Below are 19,843 nucleotides of genomic sequence, written 5' to 3'. Positions count from 1 at the left end.
TAGAAATTTAATCTACAGGTATACCTGTAGAGTATGAAATGACATTTGTACAAATGTATTCACTGCAGTGTTTGTAAGAGCAGAAGAGTGCAAACAATCTCCGTGGCTGTCAGTAGCAGGCTGCTTAAATAAATTACAGCATTGCATTTAATGTAACACTATTTAGAAAGCCAGGAACAGCTGAGAATGTTCTCTGATAAAAGAGCCTCAGTGAGAAATCTCCAATTAATAGTATACTTAACTGTGAACTATTGAATTCTTGCCTACCTGAGAACAAAGCAAGATTATCTTCTCTGACCACTTCCATTCAGCATTGTAATGGAGGTCCTAGGAATTGCAAAAGAGGAAGGAAAAGAAATAGAAAGGAAGAAATGAAACCATCTTTTTTACAGATGACCTAATTGTTTATATAGAAAATCCAAAAGAATCTACAAAGTAACTACTAAATGAACTTAACAAAATTGCAATATACAAGGTCAAATTGCATTTCTATGTATTTGCAACAATTAGGAAATAATTTTTAAAGTCCATGTTTAGCGTCAAAAGAATATAGCTAGGAATAAGTTTAACAGAAGACATGGAAGATGTGGACTGAAAACGTTAAGACCTTGCTGAAATTAAAGAACTCCAAAATAAGTGGAGAGATAGACCTTGTTCATGAGTTGTAAGTTTTAATATTGTTAGGATGTCATTTCTCCCCAAATTGTCCTACAGATTCAATGTAGCGCCCCCAACATAATTTTTGTAGAAATTGACAAGTTCATGCCAAAAAAAAAAAAAAAAAAAAAAAAAAATGCAGAAAAGCTGAAGACCTACAGTCACACAAAAAATTCTTGAAGAACAAAGTTAGAAGACTCATACCAGCTGATTTCAGGAGTTACTATGAAGTCACAGTGATTAAGACAATGTGGTGTTAAAAAACAAAGTTCAGGTGTACCTGAGTGTCTCAGTCAGTTAAGCGTCAAACTTCGGCTCAGGTCATGATCTCACGGTCTGTGAGTTCGAGCCCCGTGTCGGGCTCTGTGCCGACAGCTCAGAGCGTGGAGCCTGCTTCAGATTCTGTGTCTCTCTCTCTCTGCCCCTCCCCCACTCGTGCTCTGTCTCTGTGTCTCAAAAGTAAAAAAATGTAAAAAAAAAAAAAAAGTTCAACTGAATACATTTGAAGTTCTAATTGGCTTTATTAAAGAATTCATGAATCAGACAGCATGTACCCAGCAGGTAGAGGAGAGCTCTGAGAAGTTGCACAAAATGGTTTTTATAGGAAGGTGGGTGGGATAAGAAAGTTATTAGCAAAAGGAAAGGATTGTTCCAGGCAAGGTAGCTTTCTTTCCCTTAGGAAAAGGAAGGGGTTTTATGCAGATTACTTCATCCATATGGTGCTAACTGAAAAATTCCTGGCTGACTGGTTAAGACTACACGGGGGCGGGGACTTGAAAGTGCAGCTAGATTAGATATTAAGCCCCAGGCTTGGAAACTTGGTCTAAGTGACACCATTTGGGGCATATAGATTTCTTTCTTTCTTTCTTTTTCCTTTCTTTCTTTCTTTCTTTCTTTCTTTCTTTCTTTCTTTCTTTCTTTCTTTCTTTCTTTTCTTTTCTTTCTTTTCTTTCTTTCTTTCTTTCTTTCTTTCTTTCTTTCTTTCTTTCTTTTCTTTCTTTCTTTCTTTCTTTCTTTCTTTCTTTCTTTCTTTTTCAATGTTTATTTTTGAGAGAGAGAGAGACAGAGTGTGAGCAAGGGAGGGTCAGAGAGAGAGAGAGGGAGACACAGAATCTGAAGCCAGCTACAAGCTCTGAGCCAGCAGCACAGAGCCAATGTGGGGCTCGAAGTCACGAACTGTGAGATCATGACCTGGGCCAAAGTCAGACGCTTAACCAAGTCACCCAGGTGCCCTTGTAGTTTTGTTTTTTTTAATTTTTTTTTTAATGTTTATTTATTTTTGAGAGACAGTATGAGCAGGGGAGGGACAGAGAGAGAGACAGAATCTGAAGCAGGCTTCAGGCTCTGAGCTGTCATCAGCACAGAGCCCATCGCAAGGCTTGAACCCACAAACTGTGAGATCAAGACCTGAGCCGAAGTCGGATGCTCAACTGATTGAGCCACCCAGATGCCCTTATAGTTTTCTTTTTTTAACAGTTACTCCATTTTGATTAGATTCTCCAAGTAACTGAGAGATGTGATCAAAATTGAGCTATTGCTCTGAAATTCTTGCAGTTTTTGTTGTTCCTTTGTGTTGTATCCAAAGGTCATGACATTTTTGCTTAACCTCTGTGATAGTCACAGGACATGGCTTCAGGTGTACATTCTTTAAGTGGTTTATTTTCTTCGTTCCTTAGACATTCCGGTCTTAGGGAGATTGTTTGTTTGTTGGTGAGCCACTGTGATCATGCATGTAAAGTTTTTGAGAGAATACAGTGCACCAGGGAGATTATTATGATCCCTATAAATAGGATAATTCCCAATATTTGGAGTGCACTTTAGAACCATGGTCCCCAAGACCCCATGGAAGGGGTCATCTTTTTAAGTCAAGTGATGTGTTCTGTGATTTTATGTAATTGAATTTCAGTTTCCCCATAAATGTTAATCCAGACACAGCAGGTGATGTTGGCCAAGGCACAGACACTTCCTTGCTCAGCTAAAATATAATCAAGAATTGTTCTAGTATCAAGGACAACTTTGACTAGAGGGATCTTTGCTGGGCTGCTATTGTTTTAACAGCAGATTTTGCAATAATTTTAAGAATTAAGGGAGAGTTTTTAATCATAGCCTCCCTTACATTTATCTCTAACCAGAGAAATAAGGACCTGCCATAAGAAGTGAATTCTGGTCATGAAACTCTCCTTGGTAGGTCCTTTTTAACTCAGCAATGTAAATTAAGGAGAGTCAACCAATTAGATGTCTGATTTTGCTTGTGAAATGTTAGAGGCACCGTTAGATTTTTCTCTTAGCCTGAAACAAGATGTTCCCCCCCCTTAGCAACAGCCTGGGAGATACTGATGAGGGAGCTATCTTTCCAGGCCAGTGCCACAGTACAGGAAAGGAAGAGAAGGAAAAGGGGGTTTACGTTTAAAGTATGAAGTCTAAGTCTGGCTAGATTGATGTGGAGGTATCCAGCGTGTGTGCAGAACAGTGTCAGGTAGATCTTTCTTTAGCTGTGAGATGTTTCCAAGGCTCAATGTCTTTTAGTTTTACAGCTGTGTCAGTGTTCTGGAGCACTTGGTAGGGTCCCTTCCTTCGGGCTCAGAGCCGTTTTTTCAGCAATGATGTTTCCACAATACCCAGTCACCAGGTTCCAGACTGTGACCAACAGGATCCTTTGAACTTGGGGTAAGGGAAAGCATCTTTAACATGTTGATGGTGGGCTTTAGCATAAAAGACTTACAGTAGCTTATCATGCTAGCACAGGAGAGGATCAGCAGAAAGTTGTTTACTGATAGAATTCTACAACATTAGCGAGGTCTTGTTAAGGTTTGTATGATTTGCTCCATGCAGTGGTGCTTTGATCACGGGGGATGGTGAAGGAAACATACTTTCTAACAGTTTCTTTGCTTTTGTTGGGAGGCATCAACCTTGCAGTGGGAAAAACCTTCAGCCCATCCAGAAAACATACCTCCAGTAACAAGAACATGTTAATAATCCATGCTAGGTGGCAGTTGAATGAAGTCCAGCTGGAGATGTTCAAAGAGGGAGGAGGTTTGAGGCCTCTGTGAACAAAAATTTTTCCAGACCTATGGACCTGACAGGTTAGACATTGATGGTAAATGGTTTTCACAGTCTTATTATAGAAGTCTCCCCAGCAGTGTTTAATTATAATTCATCTTAATGTTTATATTTGTTTTTGAGACGGAGACAGAGCATGAGCAGGGGAGGGGCAGAGAGGGAGGGAGACACAATCTGAAGCAGGCTCCAGGCTCTGAGCTGTCAGCAGAGCCCAACACTCGGGGCTGGAATCCATGAACCGTGAGATCATGACCTGAGCCGGTTTGAAGCTTAACTGACTGAGCCACCCAGGAGCCCCAATTGTAATTCATCTTAAACACCCCATAGTGGGTAAAGGAATTAAAATTAAAAAATTAAAATTAAAAAATGGGGTTTGTCAGGGAATCAGGAAGAACCAGTTGGCCATCTTGGCCACAACATTTAACACTTAACTAACACTGTAAACTGTTTAATGTACAGCTATTGTTTACCCATCTTAATTGCTCTAGGTTTAGAGCAGACTGTTGCCATGTTACAAGGACATTTATCCTTCTGTGGACTGTAGCAGAATGGACTTTATCCACATGTGACATAATCTTACAAATATGATGTAAAGGACAGAGGCTTAGTATTACTTACTTGACAAGGTGTCCCCTGTAATTTACATATCAAATAAGCCTAATTAGTTTAACAAAGTTTTGGAATATTCCAGGTCAAAGACTTCACTTAACATTTGATTTTAGGAAGTTTGTCAAAGTATCAAAAAAAAAAAAAAAAAAAAAAAAAAAGGTGTTAAACCATTTGCCTAAATAGGGTCACAGGTCATTATGAAATTTAATACTTAAAATGTAAAGACATTTTCACCATTTTATGAAAGGAGACCAAAAGTCCAAGAAAATCTTGCCTTTTTACCAGAGAGAAAACCAAATTCTAATTTTGTACCAGCTTACCTGATATTAAAACTTATTTTTTAAAATGAATTCATTTTAATCTTAACCAGCTTGACTGCACATTAAAATTCCTTTTCAGAGATTCCTTTTCCACAAATGTTCTACAACTTTTCTACATTCTGATTTTGTCCTATGTTTTTCCTCTTTAAACAACCAGCCTTATTTTAGGACAAAATTACTTTTTTTCTCCATAACAAAAAATGCATCTCCATTTCTCACACCTTTGTTTTTTTTCACTGAAAACACATCCTTCTTCCTTCGAATATGGAGATATTCATATCAACCTATCAGGTGTCATATCAGCATTCTTTTTTTTTTTTTTTTTTTTTTTTTTTTTAGGAAGAGCACGTGTGTGTGCAGGGGAAGGGCAGAGAGAGAGAGAGAGAGAGAGCACAAGAGAGAGAGAATCCCAAACAGATTTCACTTGGAGCCCAATGTGTGGGGCTCTATCTCAGAACACGACATCATGACCTGAGCTGAAGCCAAGAGTCAGACACTTAACCTACTGAGCCACATAGGTGCATTCTTTAAATTTGCAAATTTATGAATATATTTCAAAATTTCTAAAAGCATGTACCTTTTGGAATATGTTAAATATAGCATTAACATATCCAAATATCTTTTAATTTCTCTGTAATGAGAAACCAAAAGTGGATAAACCTATGCTTAGCAATTAATGTTTTAGTATTTTGTCTTATTTGGAAATGATGTGTAGGTATTGAATGAATTTATTCCTCATTTAACTTAACTCCTCATTTAACCTAACTCAGCAAAACATTAAGGTTTGTAGGTTACCAAAAAAAATTTTTTTTTGAGAAAACTATTTAAGCAGACATAAATAGTGCTAAAAAGTTCATTTGTAAACTTTTATCTTGCTTACATCTAGTTAAAGTACTCGTCCTTAATAATTATGTTAGCTTACCTACAAAAACTTCATTAAACATTAGGTAAAGTCAGCCATTATCCTAAGCTATCTTTTTTTTTTTTTTTTGACAGATCTTACAAGTGCTAACGTGAATTTATTTGGCTAGTAAACTCCGAATAAAAATTTTATGTTGGGGTGCCTGGGTGGCTCAGTCAGTTAAGCATCTGACTTCGGCTCAGGTCATGATCTCACAGTTTGGGAATTCAAGCCCCACCTGGGGCTCTGTGCTGACAGCTCAGAGCCTGGAACCGACTTCAGATTCTGTGTCTCCCTCTCTCTCTGCCCCTCCCCAACTCGCACTCCGTGTTTGTTTGTTTCTCTCTCTCTCTCTCTCTCAAAAATAAACATTAAGAAAAAAGTTTTATATTTAATCTTGATGATTCTACTGTGTCTCCCTCTCTGCCCCTCCCCCGCTCTCGTGCGCTCTCAAAAATAAATACACGTTAAAAAAAAAAAGTTTTATATTTAATCTTGACCACCCTAAAGACACGTCTGTTTAATTAAGCCATCAAACTTCAATTAGCTCTCATATCAAATATTTTTCCAGATCAGGTGAATTTGAAAAACATTTAGGTTTCTAGTTTCTGGGTTTTTTTTTTTAATGTTTGTTTATTTTTGAGAGAGAGTGAGAGTGTGTGTGTGCATGAGCACAGGAGGGACAGAGAGAGAGGGGAACAGAGGATCCAAAGCAGGCTCTGTGCTGACAGCAAAGAACCCAGCGCAGGGCTCAAATTCACAAACCATGAGATCATGACCTGAGCTGAAGTTTGACTCTTAACCAGCTGAGCCACCCATGCACCCCTGGGTTTCTAGTTTCTACCTAAGAGATTTAGAATGGCCAAACCATATGGGCACTTTCCTTCAAACCATCTAAATAGAGCTCTTTTACCGATTAATTTTAGCAATACCATCTGAAGGTAGAAAATATTACATAAGTACAGCATACATATACATACACACATATATATGTACATGGTGTGCAGGGGCACATAGCACCTGGCTCTGGGGGCCCCAAGCAGACCAGGTTCGGCCACTTACCGCTAACAAGATCCAAAAGCAGAGAGACCAGTGGTGGGGAAACAAGAAAATTTATTTCAGCTAGTCCCCATCAGGACCACAGCTGACTAGTGTCTCAAAGACTGTCTCAAAGTGCCGAAAATACTCCCAGGTTTTATATTAGGAAAATCTGAAACAAAGGTCGATGGGTAGGTGCAGGGGGACAGCTGATCATTGTCTTGAGGTCAGTCCTGTGGGGTCTTGCAGGCTCCGGACAGTCCTTACTGCTTGAGGGGCAGTTTCGGTCCCATCCTGGGATGCCTTCCCCACCAGGTCTTTTGCCTGAGTTAAGAGATAAACTGGAAAGAACTTAATCGGTGAGAAAATACGAACTGATGTCAAAAACGAGGTAGTTGAAGTCCTCTTTCATTTGACACACAGGAACATTGAGAGACACAGAAAACTTACAGCTTCTATTTTAAAATTACCTGCCATGAAATAGGTATGAAATTGACTAGTTACAAAATTTGTATCTGAGTTAGTTTTTCCCAGAGATGGAATAAGTTAAGCTGAACTGTCGAGATGACTACAGCTTTTTAAAAAATATTTGTGGAGAAGACACTGAAGATGTGTTGTCTTTGGCAAGTCAGGTTCCAAATGACCTTTCCCCTTTTTGTTTTTTCTTGATAAGAATACCTCCCTAAAATTTGCACTTCAAAGAGATGGGCTGGAAAAGCCCAGCAGAACACTAGACAGAACACTGAGCAAGGACAGTTTAAAGGCACAGGGAAAACACTCCACTACCCTGCCCCCCCAATGACTTTGATCCCCTTAAAGCCAAAAGTTTTATACTTACCAGCCTTTTGAGATAAATAGGGGAGGCTTGGGAATTGGTAGAAAGGACTGGTGTTCTTTGAATTGTTTCTGGAATCACACCTCTGGCCCTGTGAAGACAGCTTTGTAAAACCAGGACGGCTGTTTTTAATTCCTCAGAGAACTGGGTTGCCACCTAATATCAAAGTGTGTATAAATACACACCCACCCACCTATAGGCATACCTTCTTTTCCTCTGGGTACATTTAGCTTGGGGGCAGAAGACCCACCCCCCCTCCAAAAAAAAAGTTCCTCTCAGGCTCTGAATATCAGTTTCCAATTTGACCAGATTTCTGATTCTGGAGTTATTAAGTCCTTTCAAATATCTTGTCAAGTTCCAGCCAGGTCAAACAGTGAATATTTTTGGCAATATTAAACAACCTCCTGGACCCAAGAGGCATCCTCAAAGAGGGTTATGTAAAATATAGCATCTTCACAAGATATAAAGTCGCTTGCAAAGACAGCCCAAGAAAGAACCAACAATCTGCATATCCCAGGCAGAAAAAAAGAAAGTCAGGCTATGTTCTTAAGATGCAAAAGGAGACAAGGAAGAAGGAAATAGTTATTCCCAGGACAGAAAGGAAGGGATAATGTATGTGTATGTGGAAAGGAAGGGACAATAGTGAATTTTTATTCCCTTCTCTCAACTGGGTTCAGGAGGTGATTTTTGTTTTTTGTTTTTTGTTAATGTTTATTTTTGAGAGAGAGAGAGAGAGAGAGAGAAAGAGACCACCAGCGGGGAAGAGGCAGAGAGAGAGAGAGAGAGAGAGAGAGAGACAGAATCCGAAGTGGGCTCCAGGCTCTGAGCTGTCAGCACAGAGCCCCACGTGTGGCTCGAACTAACAAACTGTCAGATCATTACCTGAGCCAAAGTTGGATGCTTATCCAAATGAACCACCCAGACACCCCAGGAGGTAATTTATAAAAACTCTTGAGGATCCTCCTGGAGATGAAGAAACACTTTAACTATGGCCGTTAGTTGGACCTTTGACCAAGGAGTGAGAGATATCTGAAGTGGATCACCTGTAGCCTGGAATGGTCTTATTTCAAAAGGTCACTGTGTCCCAGTCTCTTCAGAATGGAAAGCCAGTTCAGCCTGAGGCTTACTGGGGTGGGTACTCAAAGAGTAGAGGGGAGCAGTAAGAGTTATCACAGTCTTACAGTCTTGCGTTAGATACCTTTCCTCCTTTTTCATTAGCCTTTCTTTCATAATGAAATTTTCACTGAAGTTATTTTGGAATCTTGAAATCTTTTGGAGGCTTCTGCATGCCAGCTGCAACAGGTATCCCATTCTGTTTAATTTGGGAACTCTTGCTTTGCTTTGGAGTGTACTTCTTAAAAGAATGATCTTGTCTAATTGGAAAGTTCACCATAATGGCCATTGTAATTACACATTGTTCTTGGTGAAACTTTTTTTTTTTTTATTTGCTACATACCTGCAACTTCCAGGAGTGTAGTTGTTAGACACAAAATAAGCGAGTGCCCCGGAAGGTGACCTGCTCAGCCCTCTGGATACAGAGGATCTCATTCCTTTTAGTTAGGCCTTCGGGTTCCCAGCTAAACTAATACCAGAGAAGGAGCCACTGCTGTGCTGGGGATTGTGTTTTACAGCGTGCCTCATCGCACAGTTTTCTCAAGGTTGGCAGGTGACCTAGTGTTAATCTAACCTGTTCCACGACCAACCGTCCTAATGCAGGAGCCTTTAAGTTAGGCGGCAAGCACTCTAACAGATCTTAAATGCTCCACCCATGCCCACCAATTTTTGTGGCATTTTGGCCTCCAAGATCCCTGCTAGCAATAGCCTTTATTTACATAAAACAAGACAAACATGTGCCCCAACATACCAGCAGTAACCAAACCATGGTATTGCAGACTGGCCAAGAGAGGGGCGTGCAACTAAAAGGAATGAACCGGCAATACACATCACAACTAAGTGGAGGAAGCTTTACACAGAAGAATACATACTGGATGATTCCACTGAAATAGGAACATGGCAAGAATCAAAAGTAGTTTGTAGTTCTATAAATCAAATTAATAGTGCCTCTAAGTGTTGGAGGTTGATTGGAAGAAGGTTTGAAAGGACTGTCTGGGATGATAGAAATGTTCTACATCTTGAAAGGGGTGATAGTTACATGAACATCTATATTTGTCAGAGGTCCCTCATTGTTTATTTAAGATCTGTATATTTCACTCTATGGAAATGTTATTTCAGTAAAAGTAAAGGGAATCCCTTATATACTGATATAGACAGAACTGCAAGATGTTTTCGTTTTAAGAAGAAAACAGACTACAGGGGCACATGGGTGGCTCAGTCGGCTAAGTGTTTGACTCTTGGTTCTGGCGCTCATGGTCTCGTGGTCTGTAGGATCAAACCCAAGTGAGGCTCCACGCTGACAGCACAGAGCCTGCTTGGGATTCTGTCTCTCCCTCTGCCCCTCCCCAACTCATGTGCATGCTCTCTCTCTTTCCAAATAAATCAATTAAAAAAAAAAAAAAGACTATAGAGCAGTATGCTGTATACTAAGTATAATTTATGTGTTCACATACATGTAAGTGTATATATATGTGCATGTATTTGCTCATGTAACTTATATCAAGCAATCATAACCTATAGGATGTAGTCAGAAAGCAATTTTATTTTTGTGTCTCTTTTTATTTATTATTAAAGTATTACATAGAGTTATGTTAGTTTCCGATGTGCAACATATTGATGCTATACGTGACTCAGTGCTCACAATGGTGTTTGTCACCAAATGATATTACAATATTATTGACTATATTCCCTATGCTGTACTTTTCATCCCTGTGTCTTAGGTATTTTGTAACTGGATGTTGTACCTCTCAATGCCCTTTTGCCTATTTCACCATCCTCCTACTTACCTCCCCTCTGGCAACTATCAGTTCTGTGTATTTATGAGTCTGTTTTTTGTTTTGTTTATTTGTTCATTTCTTTGTTTTTAGATTCTACACATAAATGAAATCATATGGTATTTTTTTCCTCTGTCTTATTTCACTTAGCATAATAACCTCCAAGTTCATCTATGCTGTCGCAAATGATAAGATCTCATTCTTTTTTAGGGCTGAATGATTATATAGTTATATATATAGCTATACATAGTTACATACATAGTCATATATATAGTTATATACATAGTTATATATGTATATACATAGTGTTATATATATATATAGTTATATATATGCATAGTTATATATAGTTATATACATAGCTGTATATATATATACATAGTTATATATATACACATAGTTATATATATACAGTTATGTATATAGTTTTTTATATATATAGTTATATATGTAGTTATATATATAGTTATATATATATATAGTTGTATAGTTATATATATATAGTTGTATATATAGTTATATATAATCATATATAGTTATATGTACATAGTTATGTGTATATAGTTATATATACACATAGTTATATGTATTTAGTTATATATAGTTATATATATAGTTATATAGTTATATATATGTACCACCTCTTCTTTATCCACTCACGTATCAATGGACACTTGGGCTACTTGCGTATCTTGGCTATTATAAATAATGCTGCAAAAACGTAGAAGTGTATATACCTTTTTGAAATAGTGTTTTTGTTTTTTTGGGATGTAAACACCCAGTAGTAGAGTTATTAGATCATATGGTAATTCTATTTTTAATTTTTTGAGGACCGTCTGTACTGTTTTCCCCAGTGGCTGCATCCATTTATATTCCCACCAACAGTGCAGTTTCCTTTTTCTTCACATCCTTGCCAACACTTGTTATTTCTTGTCTTTTTGATTCTAGCCATTCTGAAAGGGGTAAGGTAATATCTCACTGTGGTTTTGGTTTTCATTTCCCTGATGATTAGTGGTGTTGAGCATCTTTTCGTGAGTCTGTTGGCCATCTGTGTGTCTTCTTTGGCAAAATGTTTATTCAGGTCTTCTGCCCATGTTTTAATTGGATTATTGGTTTTTTGGTGTTGAGTGGTAGAAGTTCTTTTTACATATTGGATATCAGCTGCCTATCAGATATATCATTTGCATATATCTTTTGCTATTCAGTAAGGGTTAGGGCTAGGGCTAGTAGGTTGCATTTTTGTTTTGTTGATGGTTTCCTTCACTGTACAAAAGCTTTTTATTTTGAGGTAGTTCCAATAGTTGCTGTTTGCTTTTGTTTCCCTTCCTTGAGAAGACATATCTAGAAAAATGTTGCTAAGGCCAATGTCAAAGAAATTACTGCCTGTTTTTTTTTTAATAGTTTTATGGTTTCAGGGCTTACATTTAGATCTTTAATCCATTTTGAGTTTAGTTTTGTTCGTGGTGTTAGAAAGTGGTCCGGTTTAATTCTTTTGCATATGGCTGTTCAGTTTTCCCAGCACCATTTATTGAAGAGACCATCTTTTCCCTGCTGCATATTCTTCCCTCCTTTGTTCTAGATTGATTAACCATAAAAATATAGGTTTATTTCTTGGCTCTCTACTCTGTTCTATTGATCTGTGGGTCTGTTTTTGTGCCAGAACCATACTGTTTGGATTACTATAGCTTTGTAGTATATCTTGAAATCTAGAATTATGATACCTCTAGCTTTGTTCTTCTCTCTCAAGATAACTTTGGATATTCAAGGTCTTTTGTGGTTCCATGCAAACTTTAGGATTATTTGTTCTAGTTCTGTGAAAAAAAATGCTTTTGGTATTTTGATAGGGACTGCGCTGAATCTGTAGATTGCTTTGGGTAGTATGGACATTTTAACAGTATCAATTCTTCCAACCCATGAGCATGGAATATCTTTCCATTTGTGTTGTCTTCAATTTCTTTCATCAGTGTTTTATACTTTCCAGAGATTAGGTCTTTCACCTCCTTGATTAAGTTAATTTCTTGGCATTTTACTTTTGTTTGGTGGAGTTGTGAATGATTCTTAATTTCCCTTGCTCCTACTTTCTGTCTCTTTAAATTTATTCAGTGGGACTAGTTTTTCTCTGTCCCTGAATGAAAACACAGTTCCCAAGACTGCTTTGGTTACTTTTAAGCAATAATTACTCAGTCACTTTAAGTTGTAATAGATACTTTCCATCCAGTAATTAAAATGTTCAGTCCAATATGATAGACTTTAGACTTGACTGACAGTTGAAACTTCTCCCTCCCCCAGCGTGGGCCAGGAGCAGATGGGAAGGCTTTGGCTAGGAAAGGGGGCTGCAGTCCTCTGCTCCATTCTCTTCTCCTCCTCATCTCTTTCTCTGCCAGTCCACTGAGACAGGCTTCTGACTCTCAGGCCTGGCACAGCAAAAGTGAGGAGGATTAAGAGGGAATAGGGGTGTTCTTATCTGACTGATACAAGTACCAGTTTTCTGGGTTTGGGAGATGTTCCAGCCAGCTTTCTTCCATAGAGACTTTTTGGATTCTTTGGAGATTTCCTGTCCATGGGGCTCTCTCAGCTGCAGTACTCTTTACATGGTCAAATGCATCTCTGCTCTGGCTGGTTATTTGCTAAGTCTTCCTTCGTCCTGTGACATTAAGCAGCCACTTCCAGCTTCTTTCTGCTGAGAGCCGCACAATTTTCTATGTAGCTGTCTTGGACACCAAGCCTCCACTTCCCAGGGCTCAGACCTTAACCCATGGTGTCATCTGAGCCCTCTGAGTTTTCCAGGAAACACTTCTCATCTGACTTGGGAGTGGTATCTCTCACCTTCTTTCCCTTGGGGGAGGTGGGGCATGGATGGATTCATGTGAAAATTCTCTCTTTCAAAAAACAAAAAGTCTTTAGAATTTCTCTTTTACATGATTCAGTGTACTTACCAATGCCTGTAGAGAGTCAACTTTACTGTATCCAAATAAAAAATAAAATCAACCAAAATATCAAGAGTTCTCGGGGTAGAATGTAGACCATGACATATGAATTTAACTTAATACGAATATATGACATAACCTCACTGAAGGGGAAAGAGAGAAAAGGACCTGACCTAAGTACTTTGGAAAACAGCTTTGTGACTAAATACTGTGAGCTGAAGACAAAAATAACTGTACATTAGCACCATGCTCTAGTTGGCAAGTTTGTTTGTTAGTAACTCACAAGCAAACGTGTGAGTTACTAGTGAGTAACTAGTACTCACAGGAGTACTAGTTAGCAATTCTGACAATACATACGAGTATTGATTATAAGAGGGCCCAGGATCAGTGACACCCCAGTAGCAATGAGCATACCTACTACCCAGATATTAGTTTCTAAATACCATTTTCCAAGGTATTGACTGATTTTAGGGCTTAGATAAGGAAAATAGTTTGGCATAATCTTACAGAGCCAGAAAGTGAAAATGTTCTCCAGGAAACAAAAAAAGGTAGGGTGTGTCAAAATTACCCAGGGCCAACATGAAGGACCTCCTAGTGGCCAAAGCTGGAATGATTTGAGCAACAGAATAAATAATGATCATACTAGATTATAACCTCAAGAGCAAAGTAAATATCCATGAGTCCACTGATAAATGATTGAATAAATAAATGGGAGGAGTGCACAAAGGAATAAATCTTTACAAAAGAATCCTGAATAATATTTGTGGATACGTCCTGCTTAACTTCCCTCCCCTTGAGAGTGGGCTGGGCTTAGTGACTCACTCCCAAAGAATATAGAATATATTCTGTAGACTATAGAATAGTAACATGCCAATGGAGAAACCTAGCAGATACCAGCCTCTTTAACCACTTGATCAAGGTTAACTTCATCAGTGATGTCATGTTGTTCTTCATGTTCCCCAGTGTGGTTCTATGGAAAGTGCAGTTCACCTCCATGGTGTTCTTCCCCCAAACCCAAAAACAGCAGTCTAATTATGAGAAAACATGAGGGACATTGTACAGTGTGAGGGACAATTTACCAAATACCTGACCATGAATCTTCAAAAGTGTCAAGGTCATGGGAAACAAAGAAGGACTAAGAAACTGTCATAGACCAATGGAGACATGACAACTAAATGCAATGGGGCATCCTGGATTGGATCCTGGAAGAGAAAATAAAGGACATTAGTGGAAAATGGTAAAATCCAAATAAAGACTGTAGTTTAGTTAATAGTATAGTACCAATGCGAATTTCTGGATTTTCACAAATGTACTGTGGTTGTGTAAGATGTTAGGGGAAGGTGGGTGAGGTATACACAGGAACTCTCTGTAGCATCTTTGCAAGTTTTCTGTAACTCAAAAATTATTCCAAAATTATAAGTTTATTTTCTAAAACGTTCTTCTAATCTCCAACTCCCAACCCTTTTATACTCTCTGTGGAACATAGGGGTGGTAAGGACAAGCCACCTAGTTTTCTAAACAGTGTTTTAGGCAAGCCCAGAATGGTGGGGTCTGGCATCTCATTTTGGAGTATAATTTTTATTATCTTTGAGCTTCAGCTATAGACTTCCATTTAAATTTCCTGTTATACTCACATATGTTTTTAAAAGTCTCTGGAACAATTTATAGAGGGACACCTGGCTGGCTCTGCCAGCAGAGCATGCAGCTCTTGATCTCGGGGTTTTGAGTTTGAGCCCCACATTGGGCGTACAGTTTACTTTAAAAAAAAGAGAGAGAAAAAAATTAGGATGATACACTAGATAAACCAAAACAACAGTTGCCTGTGAAGAAATAATTTTCCTTAAAGAGAAGAGACAGCCATTTCTCACAATTTATTCGTTCTATTGTACCTTCTGGAACTTGAGCCATGTGACTGTATTACACCTTCAAATTTTTTAACTAGGGAAAAACTGCTTAGTTGTTTTACTCTTCTCTTGAATCAGTATTCAGGGAGTCAGGAACTATTCCTGTAATGTTATGACTTACTGAGAAAGATTCTTCTATGTTCTATGTTGTGTTCATTGAAAGTTCAGAAGCCATTTTTTCTTCATGATAATACAATATTGTTTGCATTTGGGTTCTCCCTTGTTTCATCTTCACACATTTCAAAAAATGCTTGGTTTTTAGCAATGTGTCTGATAATTTGATGCTTCTTGGGTTGGGATTATTTCCACTGTTGGGTGGCTCAGTCCGGTAAGTGTCCAACTTCAGGTCAGGTCATGATCTCTTGGTTCATGACTTCAAGCCTGGTGTCGGACTCTGTGCTGACAGTTTGGAGCCTGGAGCCTGCAGCCTGCTTCGGATTCTTTGTCTCCCTCTCTGTCTGCCCCTCTTCGGCTTGCTTTCTCTCTCTCTCTCTCTCTCTCTCTCTCTCTCTCTCTCTCAAAAATAAATAAACATTAAAAAAAATTTTTAAGTCATTAGAATGGATATCCCTGAGCATTTTTACATTTCAGGAAGGGACCCCAAAAAGATCAGCTTTTTCATCTACCCAAGGCAGTTACCAACCACAGCTTTATTCATATATTCATCACTCGCTATCCACTCTGTTTGTAGCAAGCCTCTCAAGCCTTATGCATCTTCTCAAAGAGGACAGAATGGTAGTTTCATTGACCCAACTTCCAGTTAAACCAGCTCTTATCTCTGCCAGTTCCTTAAATGCCATTCTTGTGTTGGAGTTGGTAGTTTGTATCCAAAAAGGGCCAAGACAGGAGAATCAGAAATGTCACTCTCCAAGTGTAGCGTTCCAGTTTCTCTGGGTCCCCATCATCATTCCCCACCCAGAGCATCAGCTAATTACTGTAGCAGAGTGTACAGAAAGAGCTTGCTTTCTTTTCATTTTTCTTTTCTTTTCTTTTCTTTTCTTTTCTTTTCTTTTCTTTTCTTTTCTTTTCTTTTCTTTTCTTTCTTTCTTTCTTTCTTTCTTTCTTTCTTTCTTTCTCTTTCTTTCTTTCTTTCTTTCTTTCTTTCTTTCTTTCTTTCTTTCTTTCTTTCTTTCAATGTTTATTTATTTATTTTGAGGGAGAGAGAGAAAGCAAGCAGGGGAGGGGCAGATAGAGAGAATTCTAAGCAGGCTCCATGCTGTCAGTGCAGAGCCTGATGGGGGGCTCAATTGTATGAACCCTGAGATCATGACCTGAGTTGAAATCCAGAGTCGGACACTTAACCGGTGCCCCTTGCCTGGCTTTCCAAGGTGTATTCTGCAAACAGGATGCTAAACTTCTTTTTGTTACTGCATATCTTATGCTTTCTTGGTTGTTGAAATTTTTAAATAAGCATTTTTTTTTCAGTTAACTAATTAAATAAATATCTTTGCCGTTTCTTCTTTTCTTTTTAGCAAGTCTTTCCCCTTGTTTAACAGATGCGTTCCTCAAACACCCGAGTGCTATTCCTTGTTTGCATCTGTTTTGATAAATGATGTTGACACCCTCCATCAAATTCTAAGTGGAATAATGTCAGGAAGAGACACAATCCTTGGTCTGTGTATCCTCGCATTAGGTAACTTTAAATTGCTTTTCTTTCAGTGACTCTGCCAAAGTTTCTAGCACTTGTGTATGTTGTACGATGCGAATTAGCCTCTTAAAGATAAAAGTTCACATGTTTTCTTTATAAAGATTTTCAGTGTTTCAGGTTCAAGTGGGAGAGGGGACAATAAAATTAGGGAGACACCAGCTGGCTCTCTGCCAAGAGGCCTCACCAAGTGTGGGTTGTCTTAGCATAGTGGCCATGTTCCGGTACCTGGTCCTCAGCTCTGCATAAGGATGGATGTGCAAAGCATATTGCCAATTTGCTAACTGGCCATGATAAGTACAACTGTCAGGGGGACCAGAAAGCCATGTCTTCTGGCCAGAATGCCCTCTCCCCATAGGCAAGCCAGATTAGAAGGCCGCATGGGAGCAAGAGAAGGAGGTGTGTGTATCTGTGTTGAGTAACATCAGAAGGCAATGGCCTGAGGTAGCCAACCACCTGCTTTGGGTTGTAGGCAGGTCAAGGCCTTGAGCTGTGACATGCCTCTTCTGGGCATTTCTGGAAGCAGCTACCCACTCTTGACCCTTTAACTTCCCATTTCAACTTGATGAGCCCCTTTAAGAGTTGACTTTCTCTTTGAACAAGTTGATACATTCTGCTGTGTGGGCAGTCGTAGTGGCCTGTTATCTACCCCTTCTCCAGTGGCTGCTTCCCAACCTTTTTGTTGAAAGGAATTCTTTGATCAGCCATGATTTTGCCAGTTTACTCATCAGATTTTCCCTAATTTCCTTACCAAAATGTTACTAATTCCTGAATACTTGGGAATACTTAACTCATCAGCATTATGTAACTTCCGGACTTCTTAGGGCCCAGATGTGCCAGGCATTGTGCTTACTTTACTTTACTCATTAAAGCCTTGTCAGAATCCTGTCACCATTTGTAGGAAGGGAAGCTGAGGCATAGAGAGGTTAAGTGACTTGGCCAAAGTCAGGCAGTGAGTAGAGTAGGTGGCAGAGCTGAGACCCAACCCAGATGTATCTGATCCTCGAATCCACATTCTTAACCACTACACCAAAGTGTCTGTAAGTAACGCTGATTTTTTTTTTTTAATGTTTATTTTTGAGAGAGACAGAGCATGAGTGGGGAAGGGGCAGAGAGAGAGAGGGAGACACAGAATCCTAAGCAGCCTCCAGGCTCTGAGCTATCAGCACAGAGCCCCACGCAGGGCTCGAACCCATAAACCGTGAGATCATGACCTGAGCCAAAGTTGGATGTTTAACCTACTGAGCCACCCAGCCGGCCCCAAGTAATACTGATCTCTTGTTTAGGAAAAATGTAAAATTATATATAAACTCACTGCAATACTTAACATAAGGTCATAAGCTTAAAACCCCAAATACTGGAAAATAATATGCGGATTTTTTTACACATACAGCTTACCATATAATTGGAACCTTAAATTTTTCATTTCTAAAGGCATTAATTTTTCATATTTAATAAAAATTCCTGAGAACATTTAAAGTTAAAACTTTATATAAGCCCAATAAGAAGTGAAAAGAGTTAAGTGTGGTAAATAATAATAATAATAATAATAATAATAATAATAATGGTTTATTTGGACTTAAAAAAAACATTTTGGGTATTTGGGAATAAGACCTGATTTAAAAAAAAAATTAATAAAAGAATTGCTAGGATTTCAGAAACTGGCTTACTGTAGCAGACTGAACTTATATATGCTTTAGAGAGTACCCTGTGTATGTCTTGTTATTTTTTTTAGTAGATGTTTAAGATATTTAGCGTTTGAAGGAAATTCTCAGTCCTCCCTCCTCTGGGAGTCATTAAAGCCCTGCCATCATTACCTTCACACCTCGGTTGCTGTTGGGGTTTATATATTTTGCTTAATTTTTCAGCCTTGTCTTTGGCCATGATGTTCACCTTCTGGTTCATCACCACCCTTCTGGTTCACATTTTCATTGCACTGATTATTTCGGGACTGCTGTGTAAGTATTTCTACTTGATTGATTTCTTTTTGATTAAATGCAAAGCCTTTCCATTAAGTACGGAACTTACAAGTTGGCACTTTTGAGCTAAATGGGGCTCAGAGAGTCTCTCATCCAACCCCGTCATTTTACATATGAGAAAACTTGGGCCCAGAGAGGACAAAGGGAGTTGTTTGTGTTGCAGATATTAGCAAATTTGATGCCAATCTGTTGTCTCTGCTGCACTCGGCTGCTGCTTAGTCAGGCCTGCCAATCCAGAGTGGTCCTGGTGACCATACCATTAGCAGACGACTCCAAGTCTTGTGGAAGCCTTTTAAAGAATGTCTTCTGAACTTCTACATCAACCATTGATCTTGGGTCCCCACAGTTGTCATGCAAAGGCTCCAGTCTAAAAAGACTCAGGCCCTGAGCTGGGGAGGGTCCCAAAGAGCCTCTCCTGTACCTGCTGGTTCCCCTTTTGTGGCTGGAATGTGGGTCCATCCAAGAGTTATCAGGAAAGGAGGTCTGAGAGGTAGGGGCACACAGGAAGTTCAAGGCAGCAGCTATTTACCAACTGGCATGGGACATTTTAACTTTTAATAATCAATATGACTATAGAGTCTCACTCCCCTTAATCTGCCCTCAGCAACTTAGAGCCCTACGCCTCACAGGTGCACAGCGTGCCATGCTGGAGGACAGGCACCGCAGCTTGTGATGGACACTTTCCCACTTAAGACAAGTAAAGACGAACGTGACCTTCCTGTGGTGGTGCTGTAGGTGGCATTGTAATGTTTAAACAGAGAGCAGTTGCAATATCGAGTGTCTACCCTGTCTTGTGACCGCCAAGCCGACCTCCAAGTTCCCTCAGGAGTTGGCACCAGTGGAGCTCACTGGGCAGGTCTAGACTTTGGACTCTAATGTTGTTCCCCTCACTGTCCTGTCCGTGCACTTTCCTCCCTGCTCACGCCCATGCCCAGTCTGTAGGCTGGGCTGACAGGATGCACCTGTGTTCTAGCATCACCTTCCCGTGCCTCCCAAGGACAAGCAGCCACTGAGGGTCTGGGTGGACCCTTGGGGAGGCCACCCTGGCCCTGCCCAGCTCCTTCAGAGGGTCGGTTGTTA

The 19,843-nt window shown here is 39.4% G+C and overlaps 1 protein-coding gene across 6 annotated transcripts in view; it reads left to right on the top strand.

Moving 5' to 3' along the window:
* SLC44A3 (solute carrier family 44 member 3) overlaps window positions 1–19,843 on the top strand; it is a 109,451-nt gene that overhangs the window by 15,527 nt on the left and 74,081 nt on the right. For all 6 annotated transcript variants that reach the window (XR_009257937.1, XR_009257936.1, XR_009257935.1 and 3 more), the window contains exons 6-7: window positions 16,612–16,772; window positions 18,653–18,742. Coding sequence is in view for 2 of the 6 variants with exons in the window: in XM_058716486.1 (XP_058572469.1) it covers window positions 16,612–16,772; window positions 18,653–18,742 (251 nt within the window). In the remaining 4 variants the exon portion in view is untranslated. The remainder of the gene's footprint in view (window positions 1–16,611; window positions 16,773–18,652; window positions 18,743–19,843) is intronic.

The sequence above is a fragment of the Neofelis nebulosa genome, chromosome 2, assembly GCF_028018385.1.
Source record: "Neofelis nebulosa isolate mNeoNeb1 chromosome 2, mNeoNeb1.pri, whole genome shotgun sequence".
Taxonomy (NCBI): Eukaryota; Metazoa; Chordata; class Mammalia; order Carnivora; family Felidae; genus Neofelis; species Neofelis nebulosa.
The sequence above is the reverse complement of the archived record's forward strand: the minus strand, read 5'-3'. Positions and strand labels throughout refer to the sequence as shown.